The sequence below is a fragment of the Triturus cristatus genome, chromosome 8 (genome assembly GCF_964204655.1).
Source record: "Triturus cristatus chromosome 8, aTriCri1.1, whole genome shotgun sequence".
In the NCBI taxonomy this organism is placed as follows: Eukaryota; Metazoa; Chordata; class Amphibia; order Caudata; family Salamandridae; genus Triturus; species Triturus cristatus.
In genome coordinates, this window is record NC_140591.1 from 22763414 (window position 1) to 22788785 (window position 25372).

Genomic DNA, 25372 nt, shown 5'->3' on the forward strand with positions numbered 1-25372 from the left:
CATGCTTCAGCCCCTGGCAGGCCATAGATACACCAATGCCCTGGGTACCTAGTGTACACTGGTACAGGGGCTCACAGGGTGATCCACTTCCAATTGGTTATGCACCTAGGGTGCATAGTGTGAATTTAGTAGAGAGAACAGCAGGCTGGGGGTCTGATTGGCAGGCCCACAGCCTCAATATGTCAAAAACCAGTGAAGCAAAAAGCAAAAATTTGGGGTGACCATAGGATAGCAGACCCTACTCTCCTACACAACCCCCCCCCCCCCAAACGCAGGGACATTAAACTAGCCTTGACCAGTCTCGTCTTCAAGTCCTAAGTGGAAGTACCTGGAGAGACCATCTGCATTCCCATGGTCAGTACCTGGCCGGTGCTCCACTGTAAAGTCCATACCCTGTAGGGAAATGGACCAGCTAAGCAGTTTGGGGTTTTCACCCTTCATCTGATTTAGCCACAAGAGGGGCTTATGGTCGGTCTGAATCTTGAAGTGAGTGCCAAACAAGTATGGCCTCAGCTTCTTCAGGGCCCACACCACAGCAAAGGCCTCCCTCTCAATAGCTGACCAATTCTTCTCTCTGGGGGTCAACCTTCTGCTAATAAAAGCAATGGGTTGGTCTTGACCATCTACATTAAGTTGTGACAGCACAGCTCCCACACCCAACTCTGAAGCATCTGTTTGGACAATAAACTCTTTGGAGTAGTCAGGACTTTTCAGGATAGGTGCAGAGCACATGGCCTCCTTCAGGTCATCAAATGCCTTTTGACAGCTTACTGTCCACTGAACCTTTTTGGGCATCTTCTTGGATGTCAGATCATTAAGAGGAGTCACAATGGACCCATAGTTCTTAACAAACTTCCTGTAGTACCCAGTCAAGCCCAAGAAAGCTCGAACTTGAGTCTGGGTGGTTGGAGGGGACCAGTCCTTGATGGATTGTATCTTACTCTCCAGTGGTTGAACTTGGCCTCCACCTACAAGGTGGCCCGAATACACAACCTTACTCTGCCCTATCTGGCACTTAGTAGCCTTGATAGTGAGGCCTGCCCTTTGCAGGGCCTCAAGAGCCTTCTTCAGGTGGATCAGGTGATCCTCCCAGGTGGAGCTAAAGACAGCAATGTCATCAAGATATGCTGCACAAAAGTCATCCAACCCAGTAAGGACTTGGTTCACCAGCCTTTGGAAGGTGGCAGGTGCATTATTCAGACCAAATGGCATCATCACAAATTGGTAGTGCCCACCTGGGGTTGAGAATGCTGTTTTGGCCTTAGACTCCTCAGCTAATCCGATTTGCCAATAGCCAGCTGTCAAGTCAAATGTGCTCAAAAACTTAGCAGAAGCTAGTTTGTCTATGAGCTCATCTGCCCTTGGAATAGGGTGTGCATCTGTCCTGGTGACAGCATTGAGACCCCTGTAGTCCACACAGAACCTCATCTCTCTCTTGCCATCTTTGGTGTGAGGTTTGGGGACCAGAACCACTGGGCTAGCCCAGGGGCTCTCTGAGGGTTCAATGACACCTAATTCCAGCATTTTATGTACCTCAGCCTTTATACAGTCCCTGACGTGGTCAGGTTGTCTGTAGAGCTTGTTCTTTACAGGCAGACTGTCACCAGTGTCCACAACATGGGTACACCAGTCAGTTTGGCTAGGTATGAGGGAAAACAGATGTTGAAATGATTGTAGAACTTGTCTACATTCAGTTTGCTGATGGGCAGTGAGGTTGCCTCCAAGGGTCACTCCTTCAACTGAGCCATCTTCAGGGTTTTGAGACAACAGGTCTGGGGGAGGGTCACTCTCTTCCTCCTGTCCCTCATCTGTAGCCATGAGCAAGCCCATGTCTGCCCTGTCAACATATGCTTTAAGCCTGTTAACATGGAGTACCCTGTGGGGACTCCTGGGAGTTCCTAGGTCCACCAAGTAGGTGACCTCTTCCTTCTTTTCCAGGATTGTATGGGGTCCAGACCATTTGTCTTGGAGTGCTGCTGGGGCCACTGGCTCCAACACCCATACCTTCTGTCCTGGCTGAAACTCAACCAAGACAGCCTTTTGGTCATGCCAAGCTTTCTGTAAGGCCTGGCTTGCCTCAAGGTTTTTGGATGCCTTCTCCATATACTCAGCCATCCTGGAGCGGAGACCAAGTACATAGTCCACTATGTCTTGTTTAGGCTTTTTGAGAGGTAACTCCCATCCTTCCTTCACTAAACACAGTGGGCCTCTTACAGGGTGCCCAAACAACAATTCAAAGGGGCTGTAGCCAACCCCCTTTTGTGGGACCTCTCTGTAAGCAAACAGAAGGCAGGGTAGAAGGATGTCCCATCTTCGCCTGAGCTTTTCAGGTAATCCTTTGATCATACCCTTTAGGGTCTTGTTGAATCTCTCAACAAGCCCATTGCATTGTGGGTGATAAGGGGTGGTGAACTTGTAGTTGACACCACATTCCTTCCACATAGCTGTCAAGTATCCTGACATGAAGTTGGTACCTCTGTCAGATACTACCTCCTTAGGAAACCCCACTCTGGAGAATACTCCCAGCAGGGCCCTGGCCACAACAGGTGCTGTAGTGGTCCTAAGGGTAATTGCCTCTGGATACCTGGTGGCATGATCCACTACCACCGGTATAAATCTGTGCCCAGACGCAGTGGGAGGATCCATGGGACCCACTATATCTATTCCCACTCTTTCAAAGGGGACCCCCACCACAGGTAGTGGTATTAGGGGGGCCTTTGTTGTGCCACCTGATTTGCCACTGGCTTGGCAGGTCACACAGGAGCGACAAAACTCCTTTGTATCCTCATTCATGTGAGGCCAGTGAAAGTGAAGGACAAGCCTGTCCCAAGTCTTGTTCTGGCCTAAGTGTCCTGCTAAAGGAATATCATGGGCCAAGGTAAGAAGGAAGCCCCTAAATTGCAGAGGTATAACCAACCTCCTGGTGGCACCAGGCTTGGGGTCTCTAGCCTCTGAATAAAGGAGCCCTTCATCCCAATACACTTTATGGGTACCTTGAGCATTCCCAGCAGCCTCAGCAGCAGCCAGCTGTCTGAGGGGTTCAAGAGAGGGACAGGATAACTGAGCCTGCTTCAAGTCAGCCCTTGAAGGTCCCCCTGTCCCCAGAAACTCAACCTGATCAGGTTCAAGCTCTTCAGGGACAGTTCATTCAGGGTTCTCTAGATCAGCTTCCTGGGAAGGCTGATCATCACTCTGAGGCAGGGGGGAAGGCACAGCCTTGACCCTCCTGTTCTTCTTCTTGGTAGGTGCTTGGTCCATTGTTCCAGGATCCAAGACCTGAGGTTCAGTAAGGCACTTTTTGGCCTGTGACCTGGTCACAGCAAGGACATGTGGTGATATACCTAACATCTCTGCATGTGTCCTGTACTCCACTTCAGACCATATAGAACTCTCTAGGTCATTGCCCAACAAACATTCTACTGGGAGGTCTGCACTAACCCTTTTGAGGCCAGTTACCCCTCCCCATGAGAAGTTAACAACTGCCACACTATGTGAAGTAGTGGCATTGCTGGCATTGGTCACCAGGTAATTCTCACCTGGTATGTACTGTCCAGGATCCACAAAGCCTGGTGTCACCATAGTGACACTGGCACATGTGTCCCTGTAGGCTTGAGCCACTTTTTCATTAATTAAAGTAGTCTGTCTGTACTTGCCCAGGTTACTGGGGCTCACAGTCAGGGACAAGTCAATGTCCCCATCACAGATCAAGACTGCCTGTGTCAGGGTTCTGTCTAAGTCAGATTCTCCTTCAGTTCCCATAGTGATTCCCACTACACCCTTTGTCTGGGGACCAACACTGCTAACAGTAGTACTGGGAGCAGGTGCCTTAGGGGCAACAGTGTTGGGGGCTCCACCCTTTTTGCAATCACTAGTCCAGTGAGTTGTATTCTTGCAATGATTGCACCAGGGTTTCTTTTGACCTTCTTTCTTCTTTTTGGACTGTTGGGACCCACCCTCCTTAGCAGTAGTTTGGGGCCCTGTTGAAGACTTCTGGTCTTTAGATTTCTGATCTCCACCCTTTTGGTCTGTTTTCTTCTGATCACCCCCTTGGCCCTGGTTCTGGTTCTTTGGCTTAACCCTGGTTCTGACCCATTTGTCTGCCTTCTTTCCCAATTCTTGGGGAGAGGTCAGATCAGAGTCAACCAAGTGTTGATGCAGTTGCTGGTTTTGACAGTTATTTAAAATCTGTTCTCTCATCATCAAATTATACAATCCTGTAAAATCAGATACCTTACTTCACAGCAACCAACCCTCCAAAGCCTTAGTGGCACATTCAATGTATTCAGACCAGTCCTGAGTCGGTGTCTTTTGGGTGTCTCTGAACATTAACCTGTACTGCTCAGTGGTTAAGCCTAACCCATTAACTAGGACACTCTTCAGGACTCTGTAGTTTCTGACATCCTCTTCTCTAACAGTGAGGAGTCTGTCTCTGCCTCTTCCTTCAAAGGAGAGCCAGAGGATTGCTGCCCACTGGTCTTCAGGAACCTGCTGTACTTTGCAGGCTCTCTCAAGAGCAGTTATCCATTTGTTGATATCATCCCCACTTTTGTAGGGGGGCACAACCTTAGACAGGTTCCTATTATCAAAGACCCTATCTTTGTCCTTAGGGACAATGCTGCCACCAGTGGGTATAGACCCACTCTCTTTATGCTGCCTAGCCTTGCTCAGTTTCTCTTCCATCAGGGCTACTTCTAGCTCCTGCTTCCTGATCCTCAGCTGGGCTTCTTGCATTCTGGCCTCATGTTCCCTCCTCTGAGGGGTGGTCATCCTTTTCCTGGAGTGACCTTGAGAGCCTCTAGAGCCATGAGAAGCATTGGATTCACCTGATCGATTCCTTTGCCTCCCAAGCCCTGTGTTAAGTCCACTGGGGAGATCCAATGGGGTAAACCCACTGTCAGTCCCCAATAGCCTTAGTTTAGCTGGGCCAAGTATAACACTTGGCACTGGGCTAGTTCTCCCTTCATCCTCACTCATATCTGTATCCCCACCACTTTCCTCCTCTGTAGTATGGTGCTCATCTAAGGGATGGCTATTGGAAAGGGGTACCTCAGTGGCATCTTCAGAAGGGGGGCCTCCTGTTCCTGTCCCTAAGGGGGCTAACTGGGAAGCTTTCTCGAGCTCTTTCTGATTTTCATCATTCTGTAAGAGTTCTCTGAGCTCAGCAGAGGTAGGGTTCTTGGGCTGTTTAAGGCCTCTAAGAGTTGCCAAATGCCTGAGCTCATTCTGATTTAGGGTAGCAAAGATGGATGGTGCCCTCTTGGGGTCACTCTCAACAGAGATGGGTACATTGGACCCTCTGCCCCAGCCATTGCTCTTAAGTGTGGGTGGATGTGTTGCAATCTACCTACACTTGGGTTTACCTACTAAACCTATCTAGTAGTTGTAGTCAGGGTGTGCTACTCCCTTTGCTCTACAACAACTAAGTTCAGTAGAACTTAAGTATATCTAATCTGGTTTTATATGTACCTACAGGTACCTATGTGATCTTTCAATTGGTAACCAAGAGATTACAATGGTAAAACACAGCAAGCTCAAATCCAACCGCTGCTAACCAATGTGAGAAGTTGGCCTGGTATATGATGTCCACTAGTTAAAGTGACCACCTTGTACCATGCCAAGCAACCCTTATGGTGTGGTTGTAAGTCAACCTTTTCGGACTAGCTGCCCTAGTGGTAGCGTAGGCTAAGCAGTCTTTGAGGCTAAACTCGTGAAACGTGTTAAGCAAGCTGTTTTACCAAATGCAACCCCCTTTTATACCAATGAAAGGACACCACACAGAGATATATTCAAAATATATGTGTATTTATTTCTCAAAGTAACCCCTAGTCTCTTTATGAGCACAGGAGCACAAATCGTCAAACAAGATTACAGTAGAATACACAGAAGTTGCACTTTATATGGATAGGCCCTGGTGGCCGCTCAAACCATATACTAAAATAGTGGTATAAGTACCACGAACAGAAAAGGGAAAAGGCCTAGGGCCTCTAGAATCGCTGGGCCTACAAGGAGCTAACTTCAGTTAGTGACCAGGAGGTCCACGGGTAGCGTGTGCAGAGCAAATAGTCACACGCGAGCTCCCATAGGTTTTCAATGGGTGCGTAAAAAGTACAAAGTTACTGCAAAGAGGATCTTCCGGATGGACTATGAACTCAAGATTCGAAACACAGACACTAGAGATGATACTCTACACTTGGGCACCGGAGTGCCAGCTTTACCTCACCCACAGGAAGCGGGTGCATAGGCGTCGAAGTGCGTCGGGTTTCTTCTATCTGTTCAATGGAGCCTGAAGACAAAGATGCTGCAGGCGGTCGGTCCGGAAGAGATGCGGTGAATCCACGAGTGGATCGGAGATGTTGAAGACCTGTAAGCAGAGGGGACAGTGTTCACAGTCACTAGCCAGTGACCAGCGTGGCACCAGGTGGGTACCAGGCGATGTCGGGTGCAAACAGGAAGGAAGGTGTAGCTTGTCTCTGCAGCCACGTGGTCCCTGAAGGTCGACGACGTCCAGGAGTCGGGTCACGAGCTGTCCCACGCAGGCTCTCGCTGTCGGCGACTTGATCGAAGCAAACAAGCCTTGGCAAAAGCAATTGTTGTAGGAGATGAAATAAGCTGATGATTCTGACCAGCAAGGTCAGCAGAGGGACTGCTCCTTTGGAGAGGAGCAAGGGCCAGTCTGGAGCAACCAGACCAGCGGTGTATTTCTTGAAGTTCGTCGCCAAGATGGCCACTAGCCAGCGGGCCAGCAACCGGTTAGGCGCGTCGAGTGGCAAAATGCAGAAGGGCCCCACGCAGATCGTGGAGATGCTGGAGGGCTCACCTTTGGTGCAGATGCTGCTCGAGGGTTGGGCTTCTCAGATCCCAAAGCACAACTTGGAGGGAGCCTCGGTTGTTGCACTTGCAGCTTGTCGTGGTCTTTTCAAGATGGCTGGCTCCACGTGTCTCGGTGCCTCCACGGGTCTCCTCTTCTCAGGGACTGTGGATCGGGCGGTGAGAGGTCTGGAGGTCCAGGTCTTGTCAGTCTCTGGGCTCGGGCTCCGGCGGGAGGCGGCGGCAAAGCAGACGTTGATTCGCTGGATGGTGCTTGCGTTAGCAAGGTGGTCACTCCCTGACCACAGGGGAGATTGGCTTCAGTCCTCTGTGCGGCAGAGCGTCGAAGTTCCCGTCTTCTTCTTAGTTTCAAGTTGATTCCAGGATGTCTGAAGTCTTAGGACACAGCTCCTACCTTTAAGCGGATTCTAGGGGCCGGACTACCTGCTAGGTCCCTCCCTAAGGGTGGGACCAGGAAGGGGGGTGGTTACACCCCCAATCCTTTGTCCAGCTCGCCCCAGGCCCGGGACTGGTGTGCCCCAGGACCGGTTTGGACTGGCATATGCACCGAGGCTCCTTGTGAGCCTCAGGCATGGCTGGTTTCTTTCAAGCCCTACCTGACCAATACACAAAATCCTGTCTGGGGTGGTGCACGCACCTCCCCTGGCAGGAAACCCTTTGCCCACACCTCCCAAGCTGGAAGGACTCCCAGCAGCAGGAGGGCAGACTTGTGTCTGTGGTGGCAGCATCCATTTTGTGGAGCTGAGGCTATGTCTGATTTTATGATCGTGACAGTATGTTAGAAGGAAAGAATAACAAAAAGAACACAACTAAGGATGTAAAAAAATTGGTTTTTGTGAGCCAATACTCCTGTTCGAGCAACAAGATAAAAAATATCATCAACTCAAGTTGGAGTATTTTGAATGACCAAACAGCAACTAAACTTGATAGACCCTTGTTCGCCTTTAGACGGAACAACAACCTTAGTAGGGAGTTAGTCCACACCTATAGAGAAACCTCCTCCATTCACCAACGTACTCTAACAGGCACTTTAGCAATTGGCAATTACAAATGCAACAGTTGCAATATGTGTGGTCAGTGCCTACAGGGCAAAGAAGTGGTCTACAATAAACATACCCTCACCTCCAAATCCTTGAATAACTGCAGGAGCAAGAATCTGGTTTACTTACTCTTATGTCCCTGTAATTTGGGATATGTTGGTGAGACATCCCGCGAATTACGCATCAGACTAGGAGAGCATAAGTCTGCCATAAAAAACAAGAAAGAAACTGCCCCCTTGGTGAACCACTTTGTGAAAGAGGGACATACTGAAATGGACTTTAGTTGGTTCATTATAGAAAAAATAGAGGGTAATAAAAGATCGGGGGACTTAACCCTAAAAAGAAAGAAACGGGAACAATGGTATATTTCAATCTTAGACACTATTAGAACAGGGTTGAACACAAAGGAAGACTGGATGAGACTCATAGATTAGTGGACCTGTCTAGATTACAACTATCACTCTGAACTGAAATTCATGGTAAATATAACTATGATCCGAGGTTTGCCCGATGAGTTTTCATCGATGTACCGGCCATCGATGGACTCAAGAGGCTCCCTCATTTCTAGTGTATGTCTACCGTATAAATAGCGTGCTTACGGATAAGTGTCACTATGTGAAAACCGCTTCAATAAACTAGAGTCTATCTACGGAGTAATGTAAGAAGTAGGGCCGTTGCAAATTCCGCCAAAATATATAACACAAATTAATTGAATTTAGACATCGGTACCATTATTCAAATAATGAGTTGAGTGTATAAATTCTATTATTTACTCAACGTTGAGAATAGGTGGACCCCACCTCCACGTTAATAGACTGTGCCGTTACAAACACCTTTAAACTATATATAATATAATAAGCTAAATGTATTTAGACATCGATACCACCATTCGGATAATGAGTCTAACATTATACTTTATTAATCACCTAACGTTGACAATAGGTGGATCGCCTGTTCACACAAATACACTCCGTGTAGCACAATACTTTATTAATCACCTAACGTTCACAATAGGTGGACCGCCTCTTCATATAAATATACTGTGTGGTTAATGCCTCACTCGGATTACGAGTCGAGTACAAAACTTTATTATTCACCTTATGTTGACAATAGGTGGACCCCACCATCATGCTAATAGACTCTGCGGTTGCCGCTTTAAGAGAAGAGGGCCCCTTTAATCACAAAATAAACAACGTCGACGCTTTAAGGAAAGCGGGTCGACCTAATTAGAACATGAGAAGTCGCGTACCTTTGACGCAGGACTACAGGTGTAGACAATTCAACCATAGTGCCTTACGTATATAAGTGACCATTTAAAAAAAACAAATCCATCGGTTACCGACCCGGGGAGGAGAAATACGTGAAGACAGCAGGATATCCAAAAAGGATCGTAGGACGCCGCCACGGCGCGCAGACACCACCTATTTACGAAGGTAACAATAGGATAAGTAGTTTGGGGGAACGACTTTCTCTTTATTCATTTAGACAAATATAGTCCCCGTATTGTAACTCGGTCTAGAGAAATATATCGTGTAATGTATGTTCACACACATTCCTATAAACGTTACTATCTCTATCCGAGATGCTTTGACTAAGAGGATAACATAAAACCGTTACGATTGCCTTTATGGAACTGGATATTCAGTTCACTAAATCGAACCTAAATAAGATTCGTAGGAGACTCGTTACTTATATTTATTATTCATAGACCTTACGATGCCTTAATTAATATTATAGGTGCACATTTGGAATAAACTCCCCAACCAGGAGCCAATGTTGGACAGTGGCAAACGTGCAATATCGATGCAGTATCTTGATGCACGCATGTACCGGATTCTATTGGGCAGAGTCCCCCATTTTCCGCAGTAACCTATAATTATTGAGGTAAGCGGGTAAAATCAAACGACTACATCTAATTAAAAAAACTGTGTTGAGATTAGGGCTATATCTAAGAGTCTTTCTATATATATATATATATATATATATATTTCCCATTAGATCCCTAATCTGATTAAACTGGGACTCTTTGAGAACTACATCCAGAATTTTCATGCAACAGATAACATTCATATATCAGTTCTTCAGACTGAACTGCACCCGCAATAGGGGTATGTATGCATTATTGTTGTTTTACATATAACAAGAAAATTAGGGGATGAATGGATATTATGGTTCCACCGGTTAACCCTGAAGCACTTTTTGTTACCTTTTGTTATCTTTGGGTCCGGGTACCTGAACCATAAGGAGTATGTATGATATCTGTATGACTGGGATTGACATGAACTCGATATTCGGTGAATTGGTCACCGGTAGCCGCATGCACTCACTGACAAACACTATTTGGGGCTCTTTGCCCGATAGATGTATGATAGTAGCGGGATTCTAGTCTCTATATAGTAACACATGAGACATACCGCTGTGTATTAAAAATAATTTCTCTTTTTTTGTTAAACATTAGACAATGCATATGACAATGTTTGTGGATGATTTATAGTAGTGGAACCATTATTAGTATTGTGGTTATAATAATGATAAATCACCTCTATGATTCTAAATGAGGTTTCTTTTTCATTGTTTTAATAGGTTTTTAAATTGCTCAAAAATATTGGAGAGCTTTTATCTTTGTCCTGAAGAAGGTGGATTTTAATTAGAATTTACCACCGAAACGCGTCGACGCCTGTATTACCCAGAATTGGTCTAAAATCCAGAAATTGTCTCACACTTGGATCTACTGTACCAAAAATAGACCTGTGATACACATATACAAATGAATGTATACTGGAATTATACCATTCTGTGATGAATGTATTGATTTCACATTGTACCTTTGCTCTCTAACTTTTATGTTTTTAGACATTGTTTATGTTTTCCTTTTTGATTGTTTATATGAAATTGAGTGCACAATCACTGATATGTGGACAAATTGTTATTAATAAATCACAATATTAATTTTTACTCTATTTGGTTCTTTGTCTTTGAGATATATGCGGCTATTGTTGTGGGTATTTTAGACCCTTAGTAGAGTTGGTTTGCATGGTTGGAGTGAACTTGATATGGTTGTAGCCTAGGTGGTCTTATACACCCAAGAGAAACTCTCTTTTTTACATATGTCTGATTTTACCCGGGTTTCAGGTACTGTACATGTCGTGTCCCTCTAGAAGGATGGAATGCTAACCCTGTCGCCAGAATTGGCGAGGGGTTAGTATTCCAATTCGTATGACACCTTACTCGACATGTTTTGATAAAGCCAAACCAAAGATAGCATTTAACCGCGAGGTTCATAATGCACTTAAGAGTATATGGTATGACGATATCTGGAAACAGTAGAAGGAAGTTGTTCCGACCACTGCAGACAGGCTCAGCTCATGCCAGAGCACCATCTCACATGGAACCAAGCACTCTGCCTTCAGGATTGTTAAGGCCTGCCATAGGAGTGACTTATAGGTTAACATGTGTCCCATTTAAGGTTAGGTATAGGTATACTACACCTAAGTAAGAGGTGGTTACACCAACTTACCCCAGCTGAGTGATCAGCCAGTTGTGTCAATTTGTTAGGCCAAGCCTGGGGTGGCATAATACAAGCTTCAGCCCTTGGCAGGCCTTAGATACACCAATGCCCTGGGTACCTAGTGTACACTGGTACAGGGGCTCACAGGGTGATCCACTTCCAATTGGTTATGCACCTAGGGTGCATAGTGTGAATTTAGTAGAGAGAACAGCAGGCTGGGGGTCTGATTGGCAGGCCCACAGCCTCAATATGTCAAAAACCAGTGAAGCAAAAAGCAAAACTTTGGGGTGACCATAGGATAGCAGACCCTACTCTCCTACAACTTCTAACCCAAGGTTCCTACTGCGCTTTGGGACAGCGCAGCCAGGACAGGTGGTGCACTTCTAAGCCAACGTTCCCAACGTGCTTTGGGACAGCGCGACCAGAACAGGTGGTGCTTTGGGACAAAGTGGCCAGGACAGGTGGTGCACTTCTAACCCAAGGTTCCTAACGCGCTTGGAGACAGCGCTGCCAGGACAGGTGGTGCACTACTAACCCAGGGTTCCTACCGTGCTTTGGGACAGCGTGGACAGGGCAGCTGGTGCACTGCTAACCCAAGGTTCCTACCTCGCTTTGGGACAGGGTGGCCAGGACAGGTGGTCCACTTCTAACCCAAGGTTCCTAAAGCGCTTTGGGACAGCGCGGCCAGCACAAGTGGTGCACTGCTAACTCAAGGTTCCTAACACGCTTAGGGACAGCGTGGCCAGGACAGGTGGTGCACTTCCAAGCCAAGGTTCCTAATACGCTTTGGGACAGCGCGGCCAGCACAGGTGGTGCACTACTAACCCAGGGTTCCTACCGCGCTTCGGGACAGCATGGCCAGGACAGGTGGTGCACTTCTAACCCAAGGTTCCTAATGCGCTTTGGGACAGCGTGGCCAGCACAGGTGGTGCACTACTAACCCAAGGTTCCTAACGCGCTTAGGGACAGTGCGGCCAGGACAGGTGGTGCACTACTAACCCAAGGTTCCTAACGCGCTTTGGGAAAGCGTAGCCAGGACAGGTGGTGCTTTGGGACAGCGCGGTCAGGACAGGTGGTGCTTTGGGACAGCATAGCCAGGACAGGTGGTGCACTTCTACACCAAGGTTCCTTACACGCTTTGGGAAAGCGTAGCCAGGACAGGTGGTGCTTTGGGACAGCGCGGCCAGGACAGGTGGTGCTCTACTAAACCAAGGTTCCTTACGCGCTTTGGGACAGCGTGGACGGGACAGGTGGTGCTTTGGGACAGGTGGTGCTTTGGGACAGCGTGGCCAGGACAGGTGGTGCTTTGGGACAGTGCGGCCAGGACAGGTGGTGCACTTCTAACCCAAGGTTCCTAATGTGCTTTGGGACAGCGTGGACAGGGCAGGTGGTGCTTTGGGACAGCATGGACAGGGCAGGTGGTGCTTTGGGACAGCGTGGTCAGGACGTGCACTGCTATCACAAAGTTCCTAACGCGCTTTGGGACAGCGTGCCCAGGATAGGTGGTGCACTTCGAATCCTAGGCTCCTAATGGGCTTTGGGACAGCATGGCCAGGGCAGGTGGTGCTTTGGGACAGCGTGGCCAGGACAGGTGGTGCACTGCTATCACAAAGTTCCTAACGCGCTTTGGGACAGCGTGCCCAGGACAGGTGGTGCACTTCTAATCCTAGGTTCCTAATGGGCTTTGGGACAGCATGGCCAGGACAGCTGGTGCTTTGGGACAGCATGGCTAGGACAGGAGGTGCACTTCTAACCCAAGGTTCCTCACCACGGTCATTGTGTCAGTGTGACCCACTGTGCCCGCAGCTGTTTGCGTCTCTTCATGGAAGGAGTCTTGGATCAGTAAACAGTCTGACAAACATTTGCACATGTTGTTGTTGCCGCCGCCCAGATGACACCAGGGGGTCCGAGAGCTGCTCTAAAGGGACACGTGTCCCAAAATCTAACAAACACATCTGATGTTAAAGCGGTTTTGCCATCTCAAGCACACAGCGAGAAAGAGTTACAAGTTGTCATGTTTTTTGGTTTATAAATGTCAGGAATGCGTGGCGTGCGCCTAATCTTCCAACCACTCTAAACACATCTGCCTGCAACAACAACAAGCGTCGAAAGACAACACGTCGAGACCATGGCCGTGGGTGCTGCAAGGGTCCTCTCCTGAAGATGGAATAACACCACCTGGCCATCCAGACACCAGGCCCGCCCATCCAGACACCAGGCCCGCCCATCCAGACACCAGGCACACCGGGCCCATCCACAACACCAGGCCCAACCACAACACCAGGCCCAACCACAACACCAGGCCCAACCACAACACCGGGCCCAACCACAACACCGGGCCCAACCACGACACCGGGCCCATCCACGACACCGGGCCCATCCACGACACCGGGCCCATCCACGACACCGGGCCCAACCACAACACCGGGCCCGCCCATCCAGACACCAGGCACACCGGGCCCATCCACAACACCGGGCCCAACCACAACACTGGGCCCATCCACAACACCGGGCCCATCCACAACACCGGGCCCATCCACAACACCGGGCCCATCCACAACACCGGGCCCATCCACAACACCGGGCCCATCCAGACACCAGGCCCATCCACAACACCAGGCCCATCCACACACCCGGGCCCATCCACACACCCGGGCCCATCCACAACACCGGGCCCATCCACAACACCGGGCCATCCACAACACAGACATCTTGGTGTCTGAAATGCTCTCCATGCTACTAAGTCACCCCAGTCTCCATCTTGAGCTACAATGGGGTAGAGAGGTGTGCTTGCTTGCAAAGTTAGGACCGTCACATGTTCTCAAGGAAGGGGCTAGTACAGATGGACCCAGCACCAGTTTCTTCCCCCTAGGTGCCATGAAACTGATTTGGAGAATGAGATCCCTGAAGATTGCTCAGTGAGCCCGAGACAACATGGACGAGATGGAACCAAAAGCCTGATAACACAACACGCACGGGTTGAATGGGAAATCCGTGGCACTGGTTCTCACCGGTACATAAAGACAGGGTCTCAGTCACTTGTAAATCCATGAGGTGTGGCCTCAAGCTCTGGGGAAGGGAATGAAGAACACCAGCAGGGTCAGGGGACCAGTTGTACATCCAAACTGGTTCCAACATATGTTCAGGGAGCCAGCCAGAAACAGGAAATGGACCGGTGCCTCGGAATGGGCACCTAACAGGGGGATCACAAATACCAGAGGCCAGTATCTCTGAAACCCACATTCACATCATGGGCCTCTAATGCCAGGGACACTCACAGGCCCAGGAACTCCCAGTGAACTCATTGGCACCATGGGCTTATGGCGTAGATCGACCTTCTAACCACAGGTTCCTGAACACCAAAGGCCATAGGGAGAGGGTCCCAGGAGAGCAGATTTCAGAGGCTCCACTCTCAGCTGCAAAGGAAACCCCAGTGTCCAGGGTTAAAGGAAGTAACCTAAGGGTCAGGTTAGGCTCGGAAGGCGCACTAAAGGTACCCACAAGGAATCCGAGACTGCCGAGTATTATGGGATGATTCATCACCATGGATATGGTGGGCACACAAAGATGTTCCTCAATTTGTTTGGCTCCTTCCAAACACTAGAGTCTAGCTCAACTCCTGCATGGCGGGTTGGGCTGCACCGTCATGGATGCTGCGTTTGAGCTCCCTCCATGCCCCTCGGAGAGCCCATCGAGCATGTACCCCTGTGGACGCTGGTACTGCTGAAGTAAATGCTAGAAATCTCTTGGAGATTACCTGATCCTTGGGTTGTGGGTCACCCCAGGGGCTCTTCCTCCTGAGATGGAACAGTAGCTCACTTGGAGATTACCTGATCCTTGGATTGTGGGTCATCCCAGGGGCTCCTCCTCCCCGGATTGGGAACAGTAGCTCCCTTGGAGATTACCTGATCCTTGGATTGTGGGTCATCACAGGGGCTCTTCCTCCCCTGAGATGGAACAGTAGCTCCCTTGGAGATTACCTGATCCTTGGATTGTGGGTTAGCCCAGGGGCTCTTCCTCCCATGAGATGGAACAGTAGCTCCCTTGGAGATTACCTGACCCTTGGATTGAGAGTTATCCCAGGGGCTCCTCCTCCCATGAGATGGAACAGTAGCTCCCTTGGAGATTACCGGATCCTTTTATTGTGGGTTATCCCAGGTGCTCTTCATCCCCCGAGATGGATCAGTAGCTCCCTTGGAGATTACCCGACCCTTGGATTGAGAGTTATCCCAGGGGCTCTTCGCCCCCTGAGATGGAACAGTAGCTCCCTTGGAGATTACCTGATCCTTTGATTGTGGGTTATCACAGGGGCTCTTCATCCCCCGAGACGGATCAGTAGCTCCCTTGCAGATTACCTGATCCTTGGATTGAGGGTTAATGCAGGGGCTCTTCGCCCCCTGAGATGGAACAGTAGCTCCCTTGTGTAGGAAGGTGGAATCTGACTGCATGGTTACCCCCAGTTTTTTCCCTGGTATTCTTCTGGTTTTTGACTAGTCGGACTGGGATCCTGCTAATCAGGACCCCAGTTTATCTGCTTTCTCCCTAAATTGGTTGCACGTGTACTTTCGGTACACCTTAGATTGGATACTGGGGTACCCTTATCAGTCCCTAGTATATGGTACACCATGTACCCAGGGCATAGGTACCCAGAGGCCTCGCAGGGGCAGCAGCATGTATTATGCCACCCCTGAGAGACCATTCAAACTGACACCACAGGTCTGCTACTGCAGCCTGTGTAAGGTGGTGCATGCGCCCCTTACTTTGATATAGATTCACAATATCTATTCTAAATCACTGCACATATAAACCAATCAGTCACTCCTATGGCAGGCCTTATTAATCCTGAAGGCAGGGTGCTGGGTTTATGTGAGAGGGTGCACCTGCATGAGCAGAGCCCCTCTGCAGCCTTCGGAACCTATTTTCCGGGGTTCTTTGTGATGCAGCCAACCATATATATTTAAGTGCATTATAAACCCGCGGTAAATGCTAACTTTAAAACGGCTGCTTAGAAACATGTTTTTGGTGTCAAACACCTTGGAATCATACCTCCCTGCCAGTAACTGGCAGGGGAGGTATAATTCCACCCTTCTAGAGGACCTTATGTGAAACACCAGTACACCCGGTACAAGCTTTCTCGACCTGGGCATCACAACATGGATGCTGCCAGCCACAGACACGAGTCTGCCCTCCTGCTGCTGAGCCAAGCTCAAGCAGGGGAAGGCTTGACAATAGGTTTCCTGTCACAGGGAGGTGTGAACACCTCCCAGACAGGATTTAGTATATTGGGGCTGGGTGGGTGCACTCAGAGTGTTTGAAAGTCTGCACTGGGAGCACATTTGGTGTCCCTGTGTATAGTCCAGTTCAAACCTGTTGCAGGAGCCATTTGCTCCTGCTCTGGCGCGAAACTGGACAAAGCACATGGGTGTAGCCACCCCTCTGTCCTAACCCTCCCATAGTTGGGTCCCCAGAGTTTGTCCCACTCCTTCCTTGGGTATAAAGTAGGAACCCCTGACTACAGGGCTTTAGATTTTACCTGGACTAAACTCTGCTACAGATACCAAGTACTTCGACGATCTACGCTTCGCTGGACAACTGAAGAATCTCCCTTGGAGTAAAGGAGTTACTCCCCTGCAGCAGCAGGCACCTAAACGCATCTGACCGGTTTGCATCTCCCGAGCTCCTGAGGACTCCGAAGATTTCTGCAACACAGGAGATTGGTTCCCGAGGTCTGAGGTCGATCTGCTCTCTCAGCAATTCTGAGACCACTATCCCTCGTGGGGACCGTGAGCCCCTAATCCCTGTGCACCGTGTACTTTTGCAGCAGCATATGCTTTTCAGCGATTCCTGAGGCTGTGCTTTGGGCTACTTGTAGTCCTGACCCCGAGTAGTATTTCCACCGAAGATTTCCAGCACACACTCCACGAGTGTTCCGTGGACTGATATTTTGCGATTCAGCTCGAGGTCCCTTTACGATCCCTGGTCCGTTGGCCTGTGGGTCCCTGTGAAGGTAACTTTGACTTTCTTTGGGCTTCCCTGGTTGCTTCAGACGTGCCATGACTCTCCATTGCTTGGACAGTCCCCAGGACCTTGATGGTCCTCACCGAAGCTTATTTCCTCTGCCAGCGTGGGTTACAGTTGCCAAGACTTGGTGTTCAATCCGGACACTGACAACCCCCCCCCCCCCATTCCAGAAGCACCCGACATCGGTGGGCATTCATCTATTGTGCCCCTGGTCACTGTAAAGTGACCCAGACTCTGTCCCCTCTGCTTTCAGGTTCTTCTCACCTCGGATCCGGGCTAGGATGCCACCGAACACTTTTAATCTTCCCGGCAGCAGCACATTTTTGCATCACACCATTGAAAACGACGAAGGTTTCCGACACGACTTGACCCTCTATGCACCCGGCTCCTCTGGGATAGGTAATACGGGTATCTTGGTACCCTCAAGGGTGCTGGCCTTAGAACCTTCTCCATCGACGTCTCCTGGTCCCCGTGGCTGCAGAGTCAAGCATCGCATCTTCTCACCTGAAGCACCCGACATCGGTGGGCATTCATCTATTGTGCCCCTGGTCACTGTAAAGTGACCCAGACTCTGTCCCCTCTGCTTTCAGGTTCTTCTCACCTCGGATCCGGGCTAGGATGCCACCGAACACTTTTAATCTTCCCGGCAGCAGCACATTTTTGCATCACACCATTGAAAACGACGAAGGTTTCCGACACGACTTGACCCTCTATGCACCCGGCTCCTCTGGGATAGGTAATACGGGTATCTTGGTACCCTCAAGGGTGCTGGCCTTAGAACCTTCTCCATCGACGTCTCCTGGTCCCCGTGGCTGCAGAGTCAAGCATCGCATCTTCTCACCTGAAGCACCCGACATCGGTGGGCATTCATCTATTGTGCCCCTGGTCACTGTAAAGTGACCCAGACTCTGTCCCCTCTGCTTTCAGGTTCTTCTCACCTCGGATCCGGGCTAGGATGCCACCGAACACTTTTAATCTTCCCGGCAGCAGCACATTTTTGCATCACACCATTGAAAACGACGAAGGTTTCCGACACGACTTGACCCTCTATGCACCCGGCTCCTCTGGGATAGGTAATACGGGTATCTTGGTACCCTCAAGGGTGCTGGCCTTAGAACCTTCTCCATCGACGTCTCCTGGTCCCCGTGGCTGCAGAGTCAAGCATCGCATCTTCTCACCTGAAGCACCCGACATCGGTGGGCATTCATCTATTGTGCCCCTGGTCACTGTAAAGTGACCCAGACTCTGTCCCCTCTGCTTTCAGGTTCTTCTCACCTCGGATCCGGGCTAGGATGCCACCGAACACTTTTAATCTTCCCGGCAGCAGCACATTTTTGCATCACACCATTGAAAACGACGAAGGTTTCCGACACGACTTGACCCTCTATGCACCCGGCTCCTCTGGGATAGGTAATACGGGTATCTTGGTACCCTCAAGGGTGCTGGCCTTAGAACCTTCTCCATCGACGTCTCCTGGTCCCCGTGGCTGCAGAGTCAAGCATCGCATCTTCTCACCTGAAGCACCCGACATCGGTGGGCATTCATCTATTGTGCCCCTGGTCACTGTAAAGTGACCCAGACTCTGTCCCCTCTGCTTTCAGGTTCTTCTCACCTCGGATCCGGGCTAGGATGCCACCGAACACTTTTAATCTTCCCGGCAGCAGCACATTTTTGCATCACACCATTGAAAACGACGAAGGTTTCCGACACGACTTGACCCTCTATGCACCCGGCTCCTCTGGGATAGGTAATACGGGTATCTTGGTACCCTCAAGGGTGCTGGCCTTAGAACCTTCTCCATCGACGTCTCCTGGTCCCCGTGGCTGCAGAGTCAAGCATCGCATCTTCTCACCTGAAGCACCCGACATCGGTGGGCATTCATCTATTGTGCCCCTGGTCACTGTAAAGTGACCCAGACTCTGTCCCCTCTGCTTTCAGGTTCTTCTCACCTCGGACCCAGGCTTGGATTCCACCGGACAATTTTCATCTTCCCGGCAGCATCACTTTTCTGCATCACGCCGTTGAAAACGACGAAGGTTTCTGACACCACTTGACCCCTATGCACCCGGCTCCTCTGGGATAGCCAACACAGGTATCTCGGTACTCTCAAGGGTGCTGGCCTTAGAACCTTCTATGTTCCAAAGGGTTTGCTTGCAGTCCTCTCCTAAGTGCCCTTTAACTCTAAAATTGCAACCGCGACTTTCCCATAGAGTTGTACAGAGCTCGCGCCTGTGTTCACACACTGCACCTGTCCTCTGTGGGTCCCCTGTGTCACTACTTTGGGTGGTTCCTTGAGGTCCCAGGGATTCTACCTGCGCTAGGCACGGTGTCTAGTCAAGTCGTGGTTGTTATACCACTTTCTTAGTATATGGTCCGGTCTCCCCCTGGAGCCCGCTGTGTATTGTGCTATTTACTGTCGTTCTAGTGATTTAATATTGTGTTTTGTGTGCTCTAATCTCATAAAGAGGTTAGTAGAGAGTGTTTAGTAATAAATACATATATTTTATATATCTCTTGTGTGGTTCTCCTTTCATTTGGTCATTCAGGAGGTTCTGATCTGGTAAACCAAGCTGCTTTACATTCCTTCGAGACTTAGCCTGAAGGCTGCTCTCCATAGCTACCAATAAGATAGCTTTCAATAAAGGTTGTCTTTAACCTAATCATCAATAAGGGTGGTTTGGACGCCTAGCATTTACTACTGAGTGACGGACAACTAGCATTTACTACTGCGTGACAGAATCAAAGGACACCTAGCATTTACTACTGAGTGACTGACACCTAGCACTTACTACTGCGTGATGGAACGAAAGGACACCTGGTATTTACTACTGCATGACGGACACCTAGCACTTACTACTGTGTGACGGAACCGAACGACACCCAGCATTTACTACTGCGTGACGGAACCAAAGGACATCTAGTATTTACTACTGCGTGACGGAACCGCTGGACACCTAGCATTTACTACTGCGTGACGGAACCAAATGACGCCTAGCATTTACTACTGCATGAGGGAACCAAAGAACACCTAGCATTTACTACTCCGTGACAGAACCAAAGGACGCCTGGCATTTACCACTCCGTGACGGAACCAAAGGACGCCTAGCATTTACCACTCCGTGACGGAACCAAAGAACGCGTAGCATTTTCTACTCCGTGACGGAACCAAAGGACACCTAGCATTTACTACTGCGTGACGGAACCGCTGGACACCTAGCATTTACTACTGCGTGACGGAACCAAATGACGCCTAGCATTTACTACTGCATGAGGGAACCAAAGAACACCTAGCATTTACTACTCCGTGACGGAACCAAAGGACGCCTGGCATTTACCACTCCGTGACGGAACCAAAGGACGCCTAGCATTTACCACTCCGTGACGGAACCAAAGGACACCTAGCATTTTCTACTGCGTGACGGAACCACAGGACACCTAGCATTTACTACTCCGTGATGGAACCAAAGGACACCTAGCATTTACTACTGCGTGACGGAACCAAAGGACACCTAGCATTTTCTACTGCGTGACGGAACCACAGGACACCTAGCATTTACTACTCTGACGGAACCAAAGGACACCTGGCATTTACTACTGAGTGATGCAACCAAAGGACACCTAGCATTTACTACTCCCTGACGGAACCAAAGGACGCCTAGCATTTTCTACTGCGCGACTGCCTCACAACGTTGTGCAATTATGCAGTAGTAAAGTCCCTGTGGGAGGATTAGAAACCAAGGTCTGCCCTGAGTTTGTACATGCCCACACCATCTGAGCCTGCTCATACACCTGTCTGCGCCTTTCCCACCTTGGAGTTGTTGGAGCTAAGTGCTGGGGTAAATCCCATGGAGGGACGGGGAACAGAACACCCCAAAATTGTGGGGTGCTAGGGCAGGGGTTCGTCCATGCAGAAAAATAGTTTCCCTGTGGGAAAAAGTACATCTGTAAAGCGAACTTTTGTAGTGAGGAAAGGTACTGTGTGTACAATCTGTGTTTTAAAAATAGCAAAACCCAAAAATGACACACGATCGCAATGTCACACATCACAGCCTGTGGTACTCCTGGACACCCGAGACTGGAGCAGCTGTCCATCCAGGTCTACTTCTGCCAAGCTTGTGAAATCCAAAGAGTTGTACATCGGACCCCCTCTCCCCCAAGAACGCGTCTAGGACGGCAGGTTTACCATGTGCATTGCAAATCAGTCACTAACTGAATTCATTAAAAGTTTCTGATCCCAAAAATGAACGAGTTAAAAGGTCTGTCAGTGAAATCAGCCAGCAGAGGCGCATCAAACACAGCTCAGGCTCCCCCCCACACGCGCTGTGCTCCCCGGCTGACCCACCGATGTCCCTGGCACTCCCGCCTGCCCCAGTGCTGGCAAAGACAGAAGGTAAACAGTTTTTTTTTTTTTAAACAGTTTACTTTCTGCGGCGCCCACTGCGACCGGGGACATTAAACGATTTGTTCTGAGAAGCAAACAAACCCCGCAGCGCAATGGGCACGCTGTCTTGAATAAAATAAAAAAAGAAAGAAATAGCATAATACAGAGTTACAAACAACAGGCGCCGATCTGCATTGTTAAAAAATCAGCTTGGAAGTTGCGAGTTTAAATAAAATCCTCACTTCTGTGCTTTGCACAAGTCATAGTGCCTGACCAGCCATCAGACTCAAAACACTAAGGATCAGATGATGTCATCCCCTGTGATGTCACTTGGTCAAAGGGTGGGGAAGTGATGTCACTTCTGCCAGCCCTGGCATTTTGGTGAATTGGTGCCCACGCTGAAACTGTGATCACAACAGAATACAAATGAAACGCAAACCTTTCCCATTCTGGACCCACAGCACTGAAGGCATATATATGTCAGCTCACTCCACGCATGCGCTGTCCCTCTAGGCGCTACCTGGGCTCGCGATTAATGCTTGGCTAAGGATGAGCCACTACATGGAGTGTCACGTGCCCACAATATAATACTGCTTACCCCTACCTCGCCCTACCACACGGTATCCTAGGATGCGTGTGAACCTAATGCCTTCCTCGGTGCTACTAGGATTGTAAAAGGTGTGCCATATGTTGTCACAAAGCCAGTACTTTCAGATCGATTACTCAAACCTTTCCACCTGCACGGCGATGAGGCACGTGATGCGTGTTGCCTCACACACTCCCTGCCGTCCCTGCAACGACCCCGATGAGGCATCACTGTACACTTATGAGAAGAAACTTCTATACCTCACCCATCGCCCTATACCGGCACCGGTGCACTGTCGACAGCCCCTCCCGCAGGCACCACCGCACCCCCTGTAACAACGATCTGGGTTCAGCAGACACTCAGCAGCACTTTACACCCAGCCACAGCACCACAGAACAGTTACAACCTCCCCTACACAAAGCCCTACTCAAGCACTACACTGCCATCAGTACACCAGAGAGCCCTAACCACAGGCACCGACCACACTACCTGTAACAACTATCTGGGTTCAGCAGACACTCAGCAGCACTTTACACCCAGCCACAGCACCACAGAACAGTTACAACCTCACCTACACAAAGCCCTACTCAAGCACTACACTGCCCTCAGTACACTGCGGAGAGCCCTTACCACAGGCACCGACCACACTACCTGTAACAACTATCTGGGTTCAGCAGACACTCAGCAGCACTTTACACCCAGCCACAGCACCACAGAACAGTTACAACCTCACCTACACAAAGCCCTACTCAAGCACTACACTGCCCTCAGTACACTGCGGAGAGCCCTTACCACAGGCACCGACCACACTACCTGTAACAACTATCTGGGTTCAGCAGACACTCAGCAGCACTTTACACCCAGGACATCATCAAATAATAGTTACAACCTCGCCTACAAATAGTCGTTCTCAAGCACTACACTGCCGTCAGTACACCAGAGAGCCCTTACCACAGGCACCGACCACACTACCTGTAACAACTATCGGGGTTCAGCAGACACTCAGCAGCACTTTACACCCAGGACATCATCAAATAATAGTTACAACCTCGCCTACAAATAGTCGTTCTCAAGCACTACACTGCCCTCAGTACACTGCGACAGCCCTTACCGCAGGCATCCAATGCCCTGGGGTACGCAGCACTTTACACCCAGACACAGCACCAGAGTCGTTACAGCTTTGCTTACACCTGCACTACACGCCAGGGAGCACCCTCTCACCGTCAGGTACACACACAGCTTCACACACACACAGGGGTGAAGTGCGGATGAATCACCGTTACTGAGACACACCACACACCGTTTACACCCGAGAAGCGTGCTCACAACACCGCATAAACCGCACACCGGCACCGCATAAACCACACACCGGCACCTCAGCCACATCGCACCAGAAGACAGCGCCCTGAGGTCAGATGCTCCTGTAGGAAGCACCATCTCCCTGGCTGACCAATCACACCCGGACAGACAACCCTTACAAAGAGCTTCCATTTTACTCTCACATGAACCACAAAAACATTTTCAACTCCACACACAACACGTGGGGTCAGATCAAAGGTCCACCAATTCTTAACAAAGGGGAGCACGGATGAAAAAACGGTAAAGCGCCACAGCAATGGTGAAAGCGCTATACAAGTGTGAACAGTGGGATCACCACTTACTGTGAACTCCATGGGAAAGGCGCAGCTCAGCCCAGCGCATCAGCCGCCTCCCAGCTCAGCCCCACACACTGCCCAGGATGCCGCCCCGTCCCCTGGTGCCCCCAGGGAGGCACCGCTGGCATCCATCCCCCGCCAGCCCTGGCACCGCTCGAGGCACGTGGGCACATACCGTGCTAGCGCTGGGGAAGGAATCCCCCCACCGGCTCAGTCGCGACATCTCCTGCCCGGCTCACGACCACCGCTTCAAGAGAGGGCCTCGGACAGAGGCCAAGCCCCCACAGCCTCCGATTACTCAACGCAAATAGTGTCCAATCCCTGCCCTGGGACAGGAGGCGTGGGGGCAGAGGAGGGCGCAGACACACCGTGTGCACGGGCAGGGGAGGGAGCCGAGGCGGGCTGCGCCGGAGGAGGGCCCGTGACGACACCTGGCAACGCTGGGCATGGCCCATCCATTGATGCCTCAGCCTGGGGCTCGTGATGGAACCAGGAGGTGCCATGATTGGCACAGGGTACACAGGGAGAGAGCCAGGGCAGGCTGTGCAGGAGGAGGGTCCGTGACGACACCTGGTAAGGCTGGGCATGGCTCATCCACACCTGGCGAGGCTGGGCATGGGCCATCCATGGACGCCTCAGCCAGGAGCGTGTGACGGAACCAGGAGGGGTTATCATTGGCACTGGGTGCACAAGGAGAGAGCCAGGCCAGGCTGTGCAGGAGGAGGGTCCGTGACCACACCTGGCAAGGCTGGGCATGGCCCATCCATCGATGCCTGGGGCTCGTGATGGAACTAGAAGGTGCCATCATTGGCACAGGGTGCACAAGGAGAGCGCAAGGGCTGGCTGTGCAGGAGGAGGGCACGTGACGACACCTGACAAGGCTGGGCTTGGCTCATCCACACCTGGCAAGGCTGGGCATAAACCAACCATGGATGCCTCAGCCGAGGGCTTGTAATGGAACCAGGAGGGGCCATGATTGGCACAGGAGGCTCCAGGCATGGCTGGGCCGGGCCCATCCAAGAGGGAGCATGGTGCAGCATGCTTTAATAAAGGTAAGACCGGTCATGGTCCGCCCAACGAAGACACGGCGCGGCTCTAATGCAGACAAGTCTTGGCATTGCCCATCCAACCCAACCAGGCTGCATGACCCTTTAAGTGCAGGCAAGGCAGAGCATGGCCTATCAAACACAGGTAAGGCTTGGCCATGCCATCAAACAAAGAAACCGCGTGGCTCTAATGCAGACAAGACACAATCAACTGGGTCGAGGCAGAGCATGGCCAACTGAACACTGGCATGGATTGGTTTAGCACATTCAACAAAAACAAGAGATCGCTTGGCCCATCCAACGCAGA

General features: G+C 50.2%; 1 protein-coding gene across 4 annotated transcripts in view; it reads right to left on the reverse strand.

The window, feature by feature from the left end:
* The window catches only part of LOC146799865 (cystathionine beta-synthase-like protein), a 307153-nt gene that overhangs the window by 162216 nt on the left and 119565 nt on the right, over positions 1–25372 (reverse strand). Inside the window, exon 1 of one of the 4 annotated variants that reach the window (XM_085620759.1) lies at positions 24195–24331. The exons of 2 other annotated variants lie outside the window; for them this stretch is intronic. In XM_085620759.1, the coding sequence (XP_085476885.1) occupies positions 24195–24242 (48 nt within the window). In that variant the 5' untranslated portion in view covers positions 24243–24331. One more of the 4 variants, XM_085620760.1, reaches the window with a different exon arrangement.